The sequence below is a fragment of the Dermacentor albipictus genome, chromosome 2 (genome assembly GCF_038994185.2).
Source record: "Dermacentor albipictus isolate Rhodes 1998 colony chromosome 2, USDA_Dalb.pri_finalv2, whole genome shotgun sequence".
In the NCBI taxonomy this organism is placed as follows: Eukaryota; Metazoa; Arthropoda; class Arachnida; order Ixodida; family Ixodidae; genus Dermacentor; species Dermacentor albipictus.
The window spans coordinates 147,058,732-147,077,931 of record NC_091822.1 but is presented as its reverse complement, the minus strand read 5'-3'; the positions used below and the strand labels follow the sequence as shown (position 1 = coordinate 147,077,931).

General features: G+C 49.9%; 1 protein-coding gene across 7 annotated transcripts in view; it reads right to left on the bottom strand.

Moving 5' to 3' along the window:
- The window catches only part of LOC135904617 (sterile alpha motif domain-containing protein 11-like), a 523,025-nt gene that overhangs the window by 286,845 nt on the left and 216,980 nt on the right, over positions 1-19,200 (bottom strand). For 4 of the 7 annotated variants that reach the window (XM_070534066.1, XM_070534070.1, XM_070534071.1 and 1 more), the window contains exon 2: positions 16,575-16,981. In XM_070534066.1, the coding sequence (XP_070390167.1) occupies positions 16,575-16,981 (407 nt within the window). Of the gene's footprint in view, positions 1-16,574; positions 16,985-19,200 lie in introns of all 7 variants that reach the window. The other 3 variants (XM_070534069.1, XM_070534065.1, XM_070534068.1) reach the window with 1 other exon arrangement.

Here is a 19,200-nt window from a genome sequence, read left to right as displayed (position 1 = left end):
GATCGGTATTGCCATATCAGACGAGCAACGCCAGACGTCTCGGTCGTCGGTGTACAAAGGGAACGGTGATCCGTGTGACCGAATATGAGGGTGCATGTTTGCTCATCCGTCTGGCCCTCGCTTGCATCGTACGCTCGACATTCGCCCACTCGCCCGCTCACATGTATGGAGGGGGGGGGGGGGGTTCGCCGTAACAAAAGCGATGCGCCTTCAGCGGCGACGATGACGAGGGTGCATGGCACTGAAACGCGAATCCGAGTCGTTCCTTTTGCGCTGCGATGTGTGGTCTGGTCTCGGCGGACAGCGGAGGTCGGCAACCATAGCGCCCCTCCGAGGCCCATCCGTCGCCCGTATTGTTCCTTCACGAACTGCAAGCTCTTGCATGTATGTGCGACTACAAACTAGTACACCCGTCTCAGAAGACGAAACCATTGAAGTGATCATAAAAAGAAAGAATGATAATTACTAAAGTAAACTCGTTTAAACAGCCTTAGTGAAGACACCGTAGCCATTGCGCTGCAACTTCCAAGAAAAAAATGCCGCTTAATAAAGGGGATATTTTAACCTTTGTATAGGTAATCGTTTCAGAAATGTAGAAATGCTACGAATTTTTCGGGTTGGCGTCCTGGTTCACGTATTCCGGTTATCGTACTGACATGGTACTGAGACGCTGCGGGAAATAGCGTCAGTTCTGGCACCACCGCCTCGCGGCTCTGTATTCAACGAAGTTCTGGAAAGCCATGGGCCCCGAAATCGGTGCGGCACATTATTGTCAGCGTGTGATCTCGGAGTCCATGAGAAAATGGACAGAAATAAGCTAAATAACGGCGCCGCCTTAGCTCGATTGGTAAAAGCATCGCACGCGTAATGCGAAGACGTGGGTTCGTATCCCACCTGCGGCCACTTGTTTTTTATTTAGCTTTCGTTCCCATTCGTATATTTTTTCTTTCATTAAATTAAGAACTACAAAGAACTACAAGCAATTTACCCTATGCTGCTCTTCGTATTATCGTTTGTTGGCTTCTTATGATATGACTACACAAACACACACACACATGACGCACGCACGCACGCACGCTGGCGGTGGTCGCGCATGTGAGCGAGTAACGGCTTCAGCGTGAGAGGGCGCTGTAACGTGCGTTGGGGCCGCAGGTGATGGCAGCGCTTCAGCGAGTTGCGTCTGAATGACGCGACGGAGCGGATTGACCAATGCGGTAGGGTTCTTGGTAACAGATAACACAAGGGAGAACTGGCGGGCCACTTCCACGCGGATGTACTGCTGAATTTGCTGCAACAGGGGATAATATTCAGCTCCAGTACGTGCCGTTTCCAAGGCTGAAATTTCCGCTGATTGCATAGTGGTACGACGCGTGGAAAGGCGCTCCTTACGCAGCTCGTCAAAACTTTGGCACGGTTCGATTACTTGTGCGATGGTTTGATGGTTCTTGGCTACCAGCACATCGAAGGCATCGTCGTCGATGCCTTTCAGGATTTGCCTGACTTTCTTGGTTTCCGCCACTGAAGCATTCACCCGCCTACAGAGGTCGATAACGTTTTCAATACAGCTCGTGAAGGTCTCGCCATTTTGTTAAGCTCTGCCACGCAGGCGGTGTTTCGCGCGAAGCCTCGGGACGAGGAAAGGGACTACCGAGCACCTCCACCAAATGTAACAGCCGTGTTCGTCTCGGCAACGTAGGCATGGTGTTGGGAAAAGGGCCACTAACACAAGGCAGCCCGAAAAAACCGACAAAGAGAGCCCCACATGACCGTCAACTTCTTTCTCCGTGCTGGCACAGAGGAAAAAATTATATATATATATATATATATATATATATATATATATATATATATATATATATATATATATATATATATATATATATATATATATATATATATATATATATATATATTTAATGTGGCTATTTGCAGCAAAGCAATGTCGTGCAACTCAGGAACGCTTCTGCAACCTTCTGGCTGAACACAGCTTCAAAAGACATGTCCAGAGCTTCTGTTGCCTATTTGCCAACGGCTGCATTTTATTGCCACAGTAATGCCGTAACGCTAATACACGCGCGCGAGGCTACAAGTCTCTACATTAACACTTAGCGCTAGCTGTTCCAGAGGCGCATAGGAGCGAAGTGGTTGAGTTCTACAAGCAACATTTTTACGATTGCGATCGGCACTTCTTCCTCCACGGCCTTGCTAAGGTCGCCCAGGTTACTTCTGAGGATGCAACAAAAAAAAAGGAAAAAAGGGAAAGAAAAGAGAAATGATAAAATAAGAATAAAGTGGAGCCCGCCAACCTCAGTGCGACAGTCCCGAGCAAACAGTTTGCCCAGATAGGCTAATGTAAGTACCGCGAACGCAGATTGCAATCGGCCGTTTCACAGTGCGAGCGAGCAAGCCTGTTTGCCACGAAAAGTACAGTGATTTACGACACTCCCTTATTAGTCGCGCGGCTACTGAACCAAAAGCGGTAATCGCAATTAAGGAGTAATGTAACCCGTCATTGCTTGCGCGCGCCCGTTTAATGACAGAACACAAGACAAAGAGGACAGCACGGCTTGCATTCCTCATCAGTCTCTCTTTCTTCTCTCTCTCCCTCCGGCCTTAAGCGATGCGCGGCCGTAATAGAGCGAACACACCGATAAGAGAAAAAAGAAATAAAGGAAGAAAAGAAAAGGACAGAGAAGAAGGGGACGTGTGTAGAATGTAAATGCTCGCACAGCCATATAATGCCCCGCAGAAAAGATGTTGAAGTATAGAAGCGTGTGACAAGGCCGAATAAATTCGGTCGCGTGCCCCTTTCGAGAGACGCTCCTCTTAATGAGAGGCCAATTATACGATTCCGAGCGACATCAGGAGCTCTTCGATCACGCCGGCCACTCCTCCCTCCACCTCTCTTTCCTCCTCTCCCTCCACCTCCCCTCCTCGCCGGCAAGAAAGAAAGAAAAAGAAAGGCAATGTTTACTTCATTTACTTTTCTTTCTTCTCGCCCTCTCTCACACTATGCCTCCGCCCCCCCCCCCCCCCCCACACACACAATTTTTTCCCAGATACGTTCTGCGTTAATTTGCCAAACGTTTTCGTATCGCAGTTTGGTTGATTTTGCGTCGCTGGTTCACCTGTTACACCATTTCGCAACAATTCAGTCTCCAGTGGAAGCAATAAATGAAAGCCTGCGTAAGCAGCCTCGGGATTGACTGACTCCAACTGTATAGAGCAGTGCGGAGCAGTGTAGCAGTTGCTGCATGCATCCTTCTGCGCTTGCGTCGAGGCAATCGAACAGCTTGTTGCACTATCAGTGGCCAGTTTTTGGCAGAAAGACAACACCCTCCGCAGGTACCATCCCAAATTCACGACGGGCCTGTGGCTATGCAGATCATATAGCGGAGCACAGACCTCGTTCATTGGTGCGCGAGACTCTGTAGGTTACATTCCACATTTAAAACGGTTCTTCGACTAGTTATAACGCTTTTCTGTGTTCACGCGTGTCTTGTGTGCATGGTAAGCTTCTCGTTCTTTCGATGCCTTATCGTTATATTCCTCAACCGGACGCTTTTTCGGCTCTCTTTACGTTCCACCCTTCCCATTCTCCATCTCCAGCTGTAATTCCCGTTCTGGTGTCGTAGCGTTACCGCAAAACATCACACAATAAGTCTGTTACGCTGGAAACCATAACCTGGGAATCCCCCTCCTGAAGAGCGGTAAACCCGGACAAGTCACTGCTTTTCAATAAAGAGGCTCCTCTATTTCTTTAAGGGAATAAGGCGGGTAAGAAAAGTATATTACAGTTAATGTGAAGTAGGTTTACCGATGAAGCCCCTTGTAGCACGTTAAAATTGACCTAAAGGTGCACTTCTTTACATTTTCGTGTTCCTGCAATTGGGAAGTTGTACAATAGCCTTTCCTAGAGTAACCCGTATAGTAGGGGTTCAAGGACTCACCTTTAACTTAGTAGCAAACGAAACCGTTAGCAGCGTAACTTTTGGCGTAGGAATACCGCCTTACACACGTTCGCATATATCGCAGGGTATATAGGGTGTCCCAGCTAACGTTAGCCAAAAAAAAAAAGATATTTAGAAAGGATGTTGCAAGATACGAATTTAAGACCTACGCTGTTCGGTTGTCAGACGTCTTACGATCGAACACCGCAGATCTCATAATTGTATTTAGCAGCTTGTTTTTTTTCTCTTTTGCTCTTGCGTTGAATAGCTTGGATACCGTTAGCTGGGACGCACGCTATAGTTTAAGGATAGCGACGTGATCCCGCGGGCACGAAGAGAGAGAGAGAGAAAGAACTTTCGCAACAAATTTGCGGCCTTGACTTTGGCGCTAGCAGAAGTAAAGAAATATTGGCGCAAATGACCCTTTCCAGATGCAGATAAACTCCCGACAGACGTCCGGCTTGAACTCCTCAATATAAACCGCTCGACTTGGCCAGGAAGGGAGAAAGTGGCACGAAACACCGTTGTTGTGTCCACCAACAACACGCGAAAGCCAACCTTCCGAATCCCTTGCTCTGCACCCAGCCAGCTGAAAAATAAAACTGCCCGCAGGTAATCGCACCTTGGTCAGTCGATTTCGGCGCGAAATATTCAAGAAATCGTGCGAAAAATTACTTCCGGGTTCGGGGCGTTTTTTTTTTCTCTAAGCACATCGACTATACATATCCGCACCAATCGAGGGCAAGAAAAAAAACAAAAACGCTCCTCAACAAAGTCGGCTGACAAATACATGCGTCCGCCGGCCCGCAAGGCAGGTTGCAGCCACGGCGATGGCGATAAGGCCTGTAATTAACCGCTACAGGGTGGTGCAAGTTGGGAACCTAACATTATGGAAAGCGGGACGCCTTCCCAAGGCACGTGTTCCGAATTACAGGTGGGCAGCCGCGCGCGCTCCTCGGGAAGTGTGTCGGCCCAATGCGTCGGCTTAAAACTTAGTAGCCAAGCCGAACGTCAGGAAGTTTAGGAGGCAAAACTAAATGCGCATTATATACACAGAGGTGAGTTACTCATAACGTCCATAACCTCACGTTTAATTTTGTGCATCGGCGCACACGCTATAAAAAGGAAAGAAGATATTGGTATTAGTACTGCCACTCGCTTCTGCAGGAGCTGCTGGCATTTACTTAATCGTTTCTTTATATTTACGATAAGGCTGGTCGATTAGTGCATTCTTCGCGAATTACCGCAGTTGACAACGTATGGTGCGAGCGCAGTGTCTTCAACAGATTGCTGCTGCTGTTTTGTTATCTTCTTTCGTTAATTTTTTCTTTGTTTGTTTGCCTTCTTTCACTGGACCAAACAATTTCGCTTCGTTTTCTTCTACTTCACTGATGGTGCATGCCCACTGTAGGATTCGCCAAGCTTTCCTGCTTCTTCTTCCACTTCTTCTTCTTCTTCTACTACTACTACTACTACTACTACTACTACTACTACTACTACTACTACTACTACTACTACTACTGCTGCTGCTGCTGCTGCTGCTGCTGCTGCTGCTGCTGCTGCTGCTGCTACAACTCGCCAAAAAAGCCACCGTCGCATTTCGACATCTATGCTGAGTTCCCAGCTAAACGTTTCCTCAGCCGTAGGGCTTGCTCCAAGACACTGCGCTTGCTGTCAAAGCAAGCAATGACAGACACACAAAAAAAAAGTCATTAACGCTGCTGACTATTCCTCTCAGCAGGTATCTGACACTTAATAAAACTGTCGCACGTGCCTCTGATGGCAAGCGTTCTCTCATTCGACAGCAAATGTCACTTTCGTTGGACACGTGCGTTGGCTGCTCGCCGGATTATGAATTTGCTTCGCGCCGCAGGTGGGACCAGGCAAACCACAGCTTCAGTCTCTTCTTCTCTCAAAGACGCTCGCACTTTCTCTCATCCAAGTTCTTTAGCGCACGGTGTACGTAACCGAAGCAATCCACCTCAAATCAATATCCACGCATTTCCTCGTAAATGTTATCCTTCCCTTATTTTTCCCCTCGCGCAGCGCGAAAAATGCCGGTGTAATAGCAAACGCTGGCGTACAGAAAAAAAAGAATGCTCGTGAGCCAGCCATTCGTTCACCTATACCAGTCCCGAAAGTAGCCGAGTTCAGTTCACGCACACTGGAAGCCACCATGCTGAGACCACACCGATCGCAGTCCGGCCCACGGTTCCATACAGAGCGCGCACACTCACACGCGCATGCCCACTGCTGCGCGTTCAACTGCGCTCCCGGCGGGTGCCCAATTTAAATCGGACTCCCCCCACGCGCGTATCTCGCGCAATCAGCGTATACCCGAGCCACCTCTCTCACGCGGCTATACGCTATGTGAACCGAGAAAAGGTGCGCCCGGCGCGGCACCCCTTTCCGGTCGTCGCCCCCCCCCCCCTTCCGTATACGCCAACGTTATTATAACGCGCCCATAACAAAACTTCACGGTCTCCCGAAAGTAAGGGAGGCGCGCGTTACCGGGCGAGTAAAAAGAAAGCGTCACGCTTAATGTGCACTCAGTGTGTCCGCGCTCGGAACGCTGGGCGCGTATCGACCGGCTTCATCGATTCGCGCGCGAGGCCTCATCACGCCGAGCGGAGGAGGCAGGCGTGCTGCTCCTCCGCTTCCCGCTGCCGCCGCACCTGGGTCCCCGTCCCGGTCGGTCTCTGCGCCGAAAAAAAGGTGCGCCAATCTCTTCTCGGGCTTGGGCCACCGGCAGCCGCTAATAGCACCGGCGAGGTATACACACGTGCAACGCGGCCGGTTGCGTCGCATGCGAAGAAGCGCGCCGCTCTATACCCGGCGTGCGAGATTTCAAGGAGCTGCAGCTCCCGCCCGCGCATCGCCCCCTCGCCCCCTCCCCCCACCCGTATCATTACTGTATCGTGCTCCCGTTCCCTCCCGCTTTTGTTTCACTTCCTGGGAATTCAGCAGTGTTGTGCTTTTGTTGACGGCTAGGATAAGATTTTACCGCGCGCGATACCGAGATATGCGTGCGGCCAGAGTCTATAGTGGCTGTTTGATGGAAACGCTGGAGGGAGATATATGTAGTGGTACGCCGTTTCAGGCACGGCGTGCACACGGAGCCCGCGCACTGATGGCCGTAAATGTACAGGACTGGGCTTAAGTGCGCGGAACAAAGCGTTCGGCTTGAAGCCTGCAGCGGCGCGCAGGCTTTCTTGATAGTTCTCTGTCTAGCGCTTCTGCGGTGCGTTTTACGTGCAGCCGAGCGTAAATAGAAGTCTATATAGGCAGGATGAAGACATCTCAATAGAGAGCGGATTCAAAGGATGGTTGTTGCGGTTTCAGCTGCTTCAGCCTGACCCATTCGTTCCCTTGTATAGGCGCTGTTATGTTGCAGAAGAGTCTAATTGGGCCCTAGGACACGCCGGTGACCGCAACTAAACCGCGAGTACGTATTCCATCACCTAAAATGAGGTGGCCGGGAATGCGCTTTGGCATCGCCGTATGCTCGCTGCAACTTATTTTCGGAGATATATACTGAACAGCGTCATGAATGGCGCAAGCATGCGTCGAAAGTTGCAAAGCACGTGCATCAATCGCTGCTACACCTGACAGGTGACGAATTACGACGATACGACGTTGCGCAAACTTGTGGCAAGCAGGCTAAACTGTTCTGCGGTCAGACCGATCATCGCACGATCGATTGGGCGCTTTCGAATAAACTTCCTGCTTCTTCCAAGCACCGAACGACACACCTGTTGCGCAAGCGAAAAAAAAAAAGAACGAAATTGTCCCATTTCGTTGCTTTGATGGCGCGCCATTGATCACAATCAACGCTGCAATCCTCGATGGAACCATTGGAGCAACAGACCTGCATTCTCAGCCGCTGATATACGCGCACTGGCTTTAAGTTCGTTGTTTTCAATGATTCTCCTGTAGTCCTATAAAGGAGCGCAAGAACTCTGGGGCCGAAATCACAAAGGTTTCCGTTCGTTATTGTTCTTTCCCAATCGCCTATCGTCTTCGCTAATCACATGTCCAGCATCATGATTGGGTAGCATTTGTTATAGCGAACTACTTTAACGTGAGAGTTTCTTGTGAATCCGGGCTCTGGTGATTAGCCCGCTCAAACCGCGCGGTCAAACTTGCTAGGCAAGCGTTGTCAGGATTGGGGGCTCAATCCCTTCGTCCGTGGTCCTTTGCCAAGATTGGAGTACGGCATGAATTCGGAGGTAGCTGGCCCATGCCGTCGTCCAACTTATTTACGCTGAGATCGTTGAGGTAGTGAAGAACTGCTTCTCATCGAGAACGAGGAAAAAGGGGTTTATTTACAGAAATTAACTCAGTCTAACATGACTGTTTGAGAGAAGTGCCTCAGTCTAACACGACTGCTCAAGAGAAGTGCCTCCAACAATCGCACAACCACAGTTTTTATACACTCGATCCGCTGGTCCTACGACGCGGCGGCTGTTCGTTTACACACCACCAACTCGCAGCTGCTCTGAAGACCAGTTTACAGACACAAAGGCACACACATTCCGAAGCCCAAGCGACGGCGTTGAAGGTGGTGCCGTTCCGGAAAATCGACGTTGTCGATCGCGCGTCGCTCATTGTTCCGAGCCACTCCAAACCGTGAGAAGCACAAAAATAAGACGTTCCCGCGGTAGCTTCTTCAGGCGTGTCAAATCAGCTCCGCATTGGGGAACTCTAGAATCATTGTCCACACACCGAATTCGTCGTCCCGTCACCATGTCGAAGGGGCTGGAGGAAGGCGGCGGGTTCCAGCGCAAAGGTCGCTTCTTTGAACGCCTCGCAGCTGCAGCACGGAGAGGTGGAGAGCGGGAGGTGCGCGTCTTGCACCCCTTGTCGTAATCGGGTGGCAAGGTGACAATCTTGTTGTGCAACCCGCCGTTCTTTACAGCGCCTCCATGGCCCCAAAAGTCTCGACTGTCTAGCGCTGACAACCGCTAGGCAGGAAGAGAACGGCTGCTGGTCAGGGGGGGATTGATGTCTTGGCTCGCAGCGACCACTTGTGCATTGATGTCACCGCCCCAAAACATCCAACAAGGACAGGCAACTGCAAAATGAACCCCACAACACGGCTCTGCGCCGAGATGACGTGCATTGGCTCTCACTTTAGACTCGCTAGGCTTCAAAAAAAACAACAACAACATAAGTGCAGAAACAAAAAAAAAATGCTGCATTTCACTATGCCAATTTCTGAAGCAAATTCCTGCTGACAAATTCAGCAATCATGGAGGGAATCCTGCTAAATGAGAGGGGATCTTCTTCGCTTAATAAAATTAACACTAGTAACCCTAAAATTTAGGCGGGACCCTCAAACGTAGAATTCAAATTAGCCTGCTCAAACCATCCGCATTGCTATGCAACTTTCCCTTCTTATATCTAACGGAGAAGTTGTACTCTTGGAGAGTGAGGCTCCATCGGAGCAAGCGGCCGTTTTTGTGTGACATTTGATTGAGCCACGTCAGAGGACAGTGGTCGGTCTCGAAGATGAACTTCGCTCCGTACAAATAACACGACAACTTCTGGGCGGCCCAAACCAAACAAGCGCATTCCTTCTCTGAAGCGCTGTAGGCTTCCTCTCTTACATTTAGTTTACGGCTGGCGTAGAGGATAGGATGCTCCTCGTTATCGTCGCCGACTTGACTAAGTACCACGCCCATACCTCTGTCGCTTGCGTCGCATTGAACTATGAATTCCTTTGTGTAGTCTGGCGCGCGAAGCACAGGGCGAGAAACCAATAGCGTCTTCAAACTTTGGAAAGCGTTCTCTTTGTCCTTATCCCAGTGTACGTTACTCGGTGCTCCCTTTCGGAGGGCGTCTGTTAATGGACTTGCCAATTGCGAGTAATTCGGAATGTACCGTTGATAGTACCCCACAAGTCCCAAAAATGAACGAACGTCCGTTTTCGTGCGCGGCTGAGAAAAATCTCCAATCGTAGCTATTTTCAGCTCAGCCGGCTGTCTCATGCCCTGACCAACAACATGGCCCAGATAAGTAACCTGCGAACAACCAAACCTACACTTTTCCGCTTTCATCGTTAAGCCGGCTTCCCTCAACCGTGAGAACACCTGTTTGAGGTGCGATACGTGTTGTTCCCAGCTGTCCGAAAAAATGGCTACATCATCAAGATAAGGTAAGGCGAACTCCTGCAAGTCTTTTAGGACAATATCCATTAACTTAGAGAAGCTAAACGGCGCGTTCTTCAGCCCGAAGCTGAGTGCGAGAGGGCGAAAAGTGCCTACAGGCGAGATGAATGCGGCATAGCGGCTGGCACTTTCTGAAAGGGGAACTTGCCAGTACCCCCGCACGAGATCTATAGTTGAAATGTATTTAGCAGCGCTAACTCTTTCAATTCGTTCCTCAATGTTGGGTATCGGGTACAGCTGATCCCTAGTGATCGCATTTAACTTCCTGTAGTCAACACACGGACGAGGGTCCTTGTTAGGGGTTTCTACGAGTATTAGCGGTGACGTGTAGTCACTCTCAGCGGGCTCAATAACTCCCAACTCTAGCATGCGCTGTATCTCTGCCTCCATAATCTCTCTCTGTCTTGGAGACACCCTGTAAGGTTTTGATCTTACTGGTTCGGTAGAGGTCAGCTCAATTTCATGCGTTATCAGTTCGGTTCTACCCGGCCGATCGCTGAATCTGTCGAGATATTCCCCTAACACCCCTTTTAGCTCATCTAGCTGCTCGGGACTTAGAGCATGCGAGCTTACCGAGTGTTCTACTACTTCTTCTAGGCCGATTTCAGAGTTGGAGGTTGCCCTATCCTCCTTAAACTTGGTACCGATGCCATCCGGCTCTTTGACAGTATAGTTAACGACTCCACTCCGCTCTACATACGGCTTCATCAAATTACAGTGATATATCCTCACTTCCTTCCTGCGACCGGGCATTCTCAAAGCATAGTTAGTTTCTGAAAGCTTGTGCAACACTTTAACGGGCCCGTCCCAGTGAACTTCAAGCTTGTTCTTTCTTGAAGGTTTGAGGATCATTACCTGGTCTCCGGCGTTAAACGTACGAAGCCTCGCATTCCTGTCGTAATAGAATTTGGCGTTCTTTTGAGCTAGTGCCATGTTCTTTCCGACTAGTTCTGGGGTTGCGCTTAGCCGTTCCAGTAAATTCAGCACGTATTCAACCACGGTTGGACTCTCCCCTCTTTCCTCCCACATCTCTCTTAACATTCTCAGTGGAGAACGGAGTGTCCTCCCATACACTAGTTCTGCTGGAGAGAACCCTGTCGCTTCATGTGGAACCGTTCGCAAAGCAAACAAAGTTGCCGGCAGACAGTTCTCCCAGTCCTCCTTGTGCTCGTAACAGAGCGCACGCAAAACTCGCTTAAGCACCGAATGCCACCTCTCTACACTGTTTGACTGAGGGTGATAGACAGAACTGTGAATTAACTTTACCCCGCACTTTTGCAAGAATGTGGAAGTCAGTGCGCTCGTGAATACTGACCCTTGATCTGCCTGAATTTCGGCTGGAAACCCAACTCGTGCAAACACTGTCAAAAGCGCGTCTACTACTTCAGTGGAGCTGAGCTCTTTCAAAGGGATTGCTTCTGGAAACTTGGTAGCCGGACACAGCATGGTAAACAAGTACCTGTAGCCTGATTTTGTTTTTGGAAGAGGCCCTACCGTGTCTATTACAAGCCGTCTGAAAGGCTCTGTTATTAAGGGCACTACCTTCAGTGGAGCTTTCCAAGTCTCTCCTGGTTTACCAGAACGCTGGCAGGCGTCGCATGATCTTACAAAGTTTTCTACATCTTTGAAACAGCCAGGCCAGTAGTATTCCATAAGCAATCTTTCCTTTGATTTGTTTATGCCTAGGTGGCCGGACCACCCATTTCCATGACAAAGACTCAAAAGGTCCTCCCTATACTTAGTAGGTATGACTAACTGATCTAAAATCTTACCCTTTCGATCTCTGTAATGCCGATACAACAATCCTCCTCTCTCATGTATCGTTACGTTGCGCCTAGCAATGCCTTCTTTAGCTGTGTCACGTAATTTAGCTAAGCTCTCATCATTCTTTTGCTCAGCTGCCAGTGACTCTCTATCCACGCGTAAGAGTTGATCAAAGTTCTTTGAGGCCGGTGATAATAACGACCCTGTCTCGCTTGGGAGCGCGTCTGCATGCTCTTCCTGCAGGCTAGAACTCTGACACTCTAGTGCTACGCTCTCATTGAGCTGGTCAACTGGCAGGCTCTCCTCAGCTGTTCTTTTGTGCCTCGGGCCTAGCTCGGATTCGGGTATTGAAGTTATGCCCTTTTCTGCTTCCGCTGGAGGAGCTTGAGCATTTTCAGCCGAAAGCGCCGCGATCTTACGAGCTTGGCCTCGGGTCAATGCCTGTACTATGCCCTCTCCCAGTTTGAGCCCTCTGTCACGCAGTAACTGATTCGAACGATTCGAAAAGATGTAGGGATAGTGCAGTGACAAAAATTTAGAAACTGCAGCCTCAGTCTCTAGCTCCCCGAATGGTCCACTGATTTTGACTTTGGCCATGGGCAGACACACGCTGTGTTCTTCTACAACCTGTTTTATCCATGCTACTTCTCCGGTGAAGTCCTCTACCATCACGTAAGACGGATGGACAATGTCCAGCGTGGCGGCACTGTCTCTTAGCACTCGGCATGGTTTTCCATTAACTTGCAGGTCGTGGAGATATGGACTTAAAAGTTCCATATTCTCATCCTTTTCCTCCACGTAGGAAAAAACTACGCTAGGCTTCTCGCAGTTTACAGCTATATGTCCCAGTTTGTGGCATTTGTAACAGCGAATTGGTCTAACAGATTCGAATTTTCTTTTCTGTTCTTTTTGTGTGGTTTCTCCGTTAAGTCTCTCCTCGCTCTTTTCTGCGGGCTTTTCCGCCATGTCTACAGGCTCTGATCGTCTCGTTTGCGCACCCTTTTTGAACGGAAATGGTTTCCGCGGTCCATTTCGACCGTCCCAGTTTCCCTCCTCGGCGTTCAACTTTCTACGGGTTGCGTACTCTTCGGCTAATTCAGCCGCCCTTTCCACAGTGTTTACATTACCTCTATCTTGCACCCACAGTTTCACAGCTTGGGGGATGGTTTTGTAAAACTGCTCTAGACACATGCATTCAATGATCATGTCTCTGCTGTCGTACGCTTCCGCGCTTTTAAGCCACTCGACTAGGTTGGCCTTTAAGCTATATGCAAACTCCGGATAGCCCTCGCTATCTTTCTTGCCTGTGCTCCTAAACCTTTGCCGAAAAGCTTCGGCTGAAAGGCGGTATTTCTTCAGGAGACTAGCCTTAACTTTCGCATAATCATATGCATCCTGCACACTTAGTCTGGCGATTACTTCCGCCGCCTCACACGGCAACATAGACAGCAACCGCTGTGGCCATGTACTCGGGCCGAAGTTCATCTTCTCGCAAGTCCTTTCAAAATTGCTTAGGAACAAGCCTATGTCGGTCCCGACCTCAAATGGCTTTAATAGCCTGTCCATGCGGTATGATTCTGCCTCACTTGATCGACCCAGAGCGCCTTCACTTCCTTGAGGCAACTCCAAACGTTTGCTTTCAAGTTCAAGTTGCATTTTCCTTAACTGAAACTCGCGGTTTTCTCTGTCCCGTTCTTCTCTTTCTTTTTCCCGTTTCTCTCTCTTTTTGAGAAGTTCCAATCCCATTTCAATATCTTGCTCACTGGCCTGATTGGAAATTAGCTCCAATAATTCCGATTTGAGCATTTCCTTGCGTACATCTAGGCCCAGTTCCTCACCAACAATCAACAACTCGTCTCTCAGCAGTGTCCTTAACTCCATGACTGCCGCTTTACTGCCTTGATTCTGCTCTCTAAATCTAGCTAGTAAAACACAACCTAGCTAACACACAACAATCTAGCTTCCCTACTGTTCTAAACAGAACAACCACAAAATGAAGCCTAGAGAGTCAAAGCAAAAACCAAGCACTCACCGCAGATACAGCACCATGTCGCAAAGTCCATCCTACCGCTGTCAGCCAGTTGTCAGGATTGGGGGCTCAATCCCTTCGTCCGTGGTCCTTTGCCAAGATTGGAGTACGGCATGAATTCGGAGGTAGCTGGCCCATGCCGTCGTCCAACTTATTTACGCTGAGATCGTTGAGGTAGTGAAGAACTGCTTCTCATCGAGAACGAGGAAAAAGGGGTTTATTTACAGAAATTAACTCAGTCTAACATGACTGTTTGAGAGAAGTGCCTCAGTCTAACACGACTGCTCAAGAGAAGTGCCTCCAACAATCGCACAACCACAGTTTTTATACACTCGATCCGCTGGTCCTACGACGCGGCGGCTGTTCGTTTACACACCACCAACTCGCAGCTGCTCTGAAGACCAGTTTACAGACACAAAGGCACACACATTCCGAAGCCCAAGCGACGGCGTTGAAGGTGGTGCCGTTCCGGAAAATCGACGTTGTCGATCGCGCGTCGCTCATTGTTCCGAGCCACTCCAAACCGTGAGAAGCACAAAAATAAGACGTTCCCGCGGTAGCTTCTTCAGGCGTGTCAAATCAGCTCCGCATTGGGGAACTCTAGAATCATTGTCCACACACCGAATTCGTCGTCCCGTCACCATGTCGAAGGGGCTGGAGGAAGGCGGCGGGTTCCAGCGCAAAGGTCGCTTCTTTGAACGCCTCGCAGCTGCAGCACGGAGAGGTGGAGAGCGGGAGGTGCGCGTCTTGCACCCCTTGTCGTAATCGGGTGGCAAGGTGACAATCTTGTTGTGCAACCCGCCGTTCTTTACAGCGTGTGTCGATATCAACAGTTTAAATTGCTAGCCACTGTAAAGGCAGAGGGCACCTTAGTACGGCGCCGCCTTAAACTGCTCGTCTCGTACAATCCCACTCGTTGTCACTTAAAGAGTTCTAAACATAAAAAAACAAAAACAATAAATGAGCGTAGAGAGCTGACAGCCATGCGGTGATATCAACGCTTCTCTCTTCGTAACACGACCGCCTCATCAACTTGTGCTGCTCATAAAGCGCTGAAGATACTTTTGTGCTTCTTGATGACGACGGGCTTGTGTGAACGTCTGTGACTATTAGTGCAATTACTATTAGACCACCCGCGTCAGCGAACTCACCGATAATTTCCTTCTCTCCTTCCCTCCTCTCTATCCCTGCCATCTTTGTTTTCCTCTTTCCCATTCCCCCGGTGTAGGGTAGCCAACCGGACTTTACTCTGGTTAACCTCCTTGCCTTCTGCTTTTTTCTTCCCTTTCCTTTCCTTTCAAACAGTCAGGCCATGTTCCTCAGTTATAGGCTCCGCGGAGAAAGGAATTTACACATGGCCCACGTTCGCATTTTGGCCATATTAAATAACTAAGCCAAGAATTTTTTCCCCCGCGGCGCACGACTTCTGCATAACCGGGGCTTAACTCACAGTTTTGCTCGTAAGAGTTGTTTGCCACTGGCCGCCCGCTTGCGATAACGTGTCCAACGGCACGGTTGGCTGACGAATGCTCTTCCGAATGACTTCAGAAAATATATTTTTTGTGTGTTTTGGGGGGGGGGGGGGCAGCGATACAGGCCGTGGACCGCATCGTATGTATGTATGTATATCGTATACGTATGTACAGTGTGGTCCACTCCTAACGAGAACACCTAATATTCAAAGCAACTACCCTTTAACTTATCATCCACTGCGTAAGGTAAATGCGCTTGATAGGACGGCTGTATTGGTGAGAAAGTATTGCCGAGGCCTTCTACTAAAGACTCCTCTTTATTAGTTATGAAATGTGGTAAGTTTGGCAACTAAGAGAACCGGCTGTTTCAGTATCTGAGCTAAGAATAATAACAAAAAAAAAAGATAAAGGTAATGCAATTATAGAACACTGTCGAAACAAGCTCATGGATTCGGCACAAAAACATAGCAAATTGAAATATCGTTTACAGAGGATGGCTACGGGAGTGCCGACTTGTGTACCTGCTGGAGTCTTAGTAGGGTGTGGTGCAACTTGTCCTCGCCTCTGGTCTCAACATAGTTCAGTGATTCTGGGACTATGCTTCTGGGACCTCGTTCATTCTCTTTAGCTAACTCTGCTCTAGATTCTCCGAACCTTTGACATCTCTTCTCATTTTACAATATATTCTAATCAATTTACTATAATGTGAAAGTGAGTACCCACTATCACTATAAGTACACTAATTGTATTTCTTAATCTCTTTCTTTTATTTCGGTGTGAATTAAAACACACAAAAAGCATCAAGCCCAAATGACTGCCAAAGATACAAAGAATGCCTATAAGTCCTGACCGGCGTAAGTAAAACATTAGACCCTTCGTGGATCGGATTGCGTCCCCGCTTTGCGTCCCAGGGCCCGTGCGAAATCACTAGTCTGCACGTGCTAAGCGAATGGATGGATGGATAGATGTTATGAGCGTCCCCTTTGGAACGGGGCGGTGGGTTGCGCCACCAAGCTCTTGCTACTATACTGCCTAATATTCTACCTAGGTTAAACAATGAAAAAGACACAAAAAAACACTATGAACTACACCACGCCCAAATTTTCTGATCCCCTATTGCGAACTGTGCTATTGCGAAGTGCTGCACGCGCCGCGCCACACAGCCGCGGGGCGTCGAGGATTCCCTCACCTGTCTGCTAGGGAGTGTTTGCGAGCCGCTTCCATAGCGTTGAAGGCGGACCCGAGGAGGAGGTTGGGCGACTGATGATGCTGCTGCTGCGACTGCCGGGCGGCAAGCAGGGCGGCCCCGGCGTTCAGCGACGCCAGCAGCGAGGCGGGAGACGACGCTGCGGTCGCCGCCGCGGCCGAGACTGCTGCTGAGACGGCTGCTGCTGCTGCGGCTGCTGAGGAGGACTGCAGCTGCGTCGAGGCGCCGCCCTGCAGCTCGGCGTGGTCGTCGGCCCCACCGGCGGAGGCAGCGGCGAGGCTGTGGCCATCCGAGGGGCTCTGGCCTCCCGCTCCGGCCCGCTTGGCCGCCTCCCCGCCCGATATGAGCCGGTCGCTGCGGAGGCCGCCGACGGTGCTGCCCAGAGACTGCTGCTGCACAGCGAGAGAAGAAGAAAGGGCCCTCAGATATGCAGGACGGGACCCGACAAAACGTCGGCAAGTTGTTACGCCACCGCAAAGAAAGCTATCGCTGGCGCAGTATATAGCGCAGTCTATAGCGCAGTATATAGCGTAGTATATAGCGCAGAGGAAACAGAAATTCCCGGCAGAAGCCATCTACGATGATTGTCTAAGATACATGCGCGAGCCATTCGCACAACACACATATTTTATGTGGCTTCCATACACAGCCGACAAAGATCAAACGTAAAGAACTATGAGATCACCATGTGCTGCGTCTCGTCTCCTCCTATTTCTTTGTGTTCAGCCTTTGTGCAAGTTCATGAACAGTGTATCGTAATACGTGATTGAAGGGCCCAGATGGCAGTTGGGGCCTATATATAGTAACGCACCCCCCCCCCACCCCCCCCCCCCTGTTTCAATCCTATTGTAAACCAATAATTTCCTCCTCTCTCAAGTGAGATGCACATTCGCCAAAAGCGACCGATCGGAACAGGGGTTGATGGGAATAAAAACGGTATCGACAGAAAATAATTGTTTTAGTGCAGAGGTAAAGCAAACAAACACAACCAAAGCCGGCACATATAGGTGAAGGCGTGGCTCCGAATGCTGCTCGCATTTTACTGTTTCACGGCCAGCGAAACCGACGTATAGTACCGTGTGACCGTCGCATTCCTATATTTTGCGCCGAACAGGCCCGAAGCCGAACACCGCGGCTTCGTTCTATAACGTACATGTCATTACAGGTGACTTCCGTCCGCTATTAGCACTGCAAAGAGTGAACATAATTTTGTGTACGTTTTTCATGAACACTGCCCTATCCAGAGGCAGCAATGTTCCACCTACAGACTACGCACGTGGCATTTCCACAGATCCTCTAGAGTGTCGTGCTTCTAAGAACGATTTTCCGACTATTGCCCAACGTGCGTTGTGTCCACGTCTCGCGTCTCACAGAGCAGTCGCTCTAAAACGTGAATATTTCATGTCGCCTCGTTCTTGTATCTTCGCGGCCGCTCACGTCATTTTGCTTCATTTCGAAGATTACATTCCCGCCGTCATATACGTCCACTCGACGAGTACACATGTAGAGCCAAGTGAAGACAGGGCTTATGTCGGGCCCTGCGTACAAACGCGTAGTCAGTGTTCCCTTTCCCTCTCTCCTTCACTACGCTTCGCTTTCTCCTTCCGCTACAACGGAGACACGCGGGTGGAGACTTCTCGCGGACCCCCGTCAAACCCGAGCGAAAGACAAAAGCTACCATCGCGGCACACACACAAAAAAAAAGGATATAAAGAAAAGCGGCAAGCACACACGCCCGCCGCCGTCTCTACGCTTTACAGCACCTGCCATTTTCGGGCGGGAGGCCTGTACGCTAAAGCAAACGGGCATCCCTACGCGTTGCGTTGCAGTGGCAAAAAAAGAAAAGAAGGACAGCGTTACCAGCCAACCGGCGGCGGGTACAGAGCGAGGAGGGCACAATGCACCCGCCTCGTGGGAGAGACAAGCGGTGAACGGCGCGTCGTTTTTCGAAGACGCGCCGGCTGGAACGTCAGGAGCGCTCGACGTTAAATATTTACGAAGCGGCAAAAGGCGCACACCTGGCACTCGAAGCGCACCGCATTTAGCGCACCGTCGTGTCGAGAGAGGGACCTTTGACGACGACGACGACGACGTGAGCGGAGGCCGCTCCGCGAGTCAATTTATCTGTCCGCAGCGCGGCGTGATCGAGACGAGCGTGACGCTCCCGCGTTCCGCGGTGCACACACACACCCGTCCCGCAACAACGAACGATTCGGTCGGCTCGCAGCTGACGCTTGCGCCGATGGCGACAGGTGAGCCGTGCGCCGTGACATTTCGTTTATGGTACACCGGAGTAAGATGCACAGACAGCGTTGGATGTGTGCCTGTAATTCCATCACCGCACGACTCTCTGAGGCCAACGAAAAGAAAAAAGAGCTGCGAACGCGGAGTGCGCGCGTGGCACTGCTCCTGAAGATAGTCCCACCGTCTGACTCGCTCTCGTTTAAGCTACAGACAACAAAAAAAGCAACTACGAATCCTATTTACTACATTACTTATATGAAGCACTCAGCATTAAATTGGAATCTCGCTTTTCTTTTCCCCTCTTTGCTCACCCACGTTTTGGCAAATTCGAAACCGTCGCAAGTAACGAGCTATGCCGATTTGG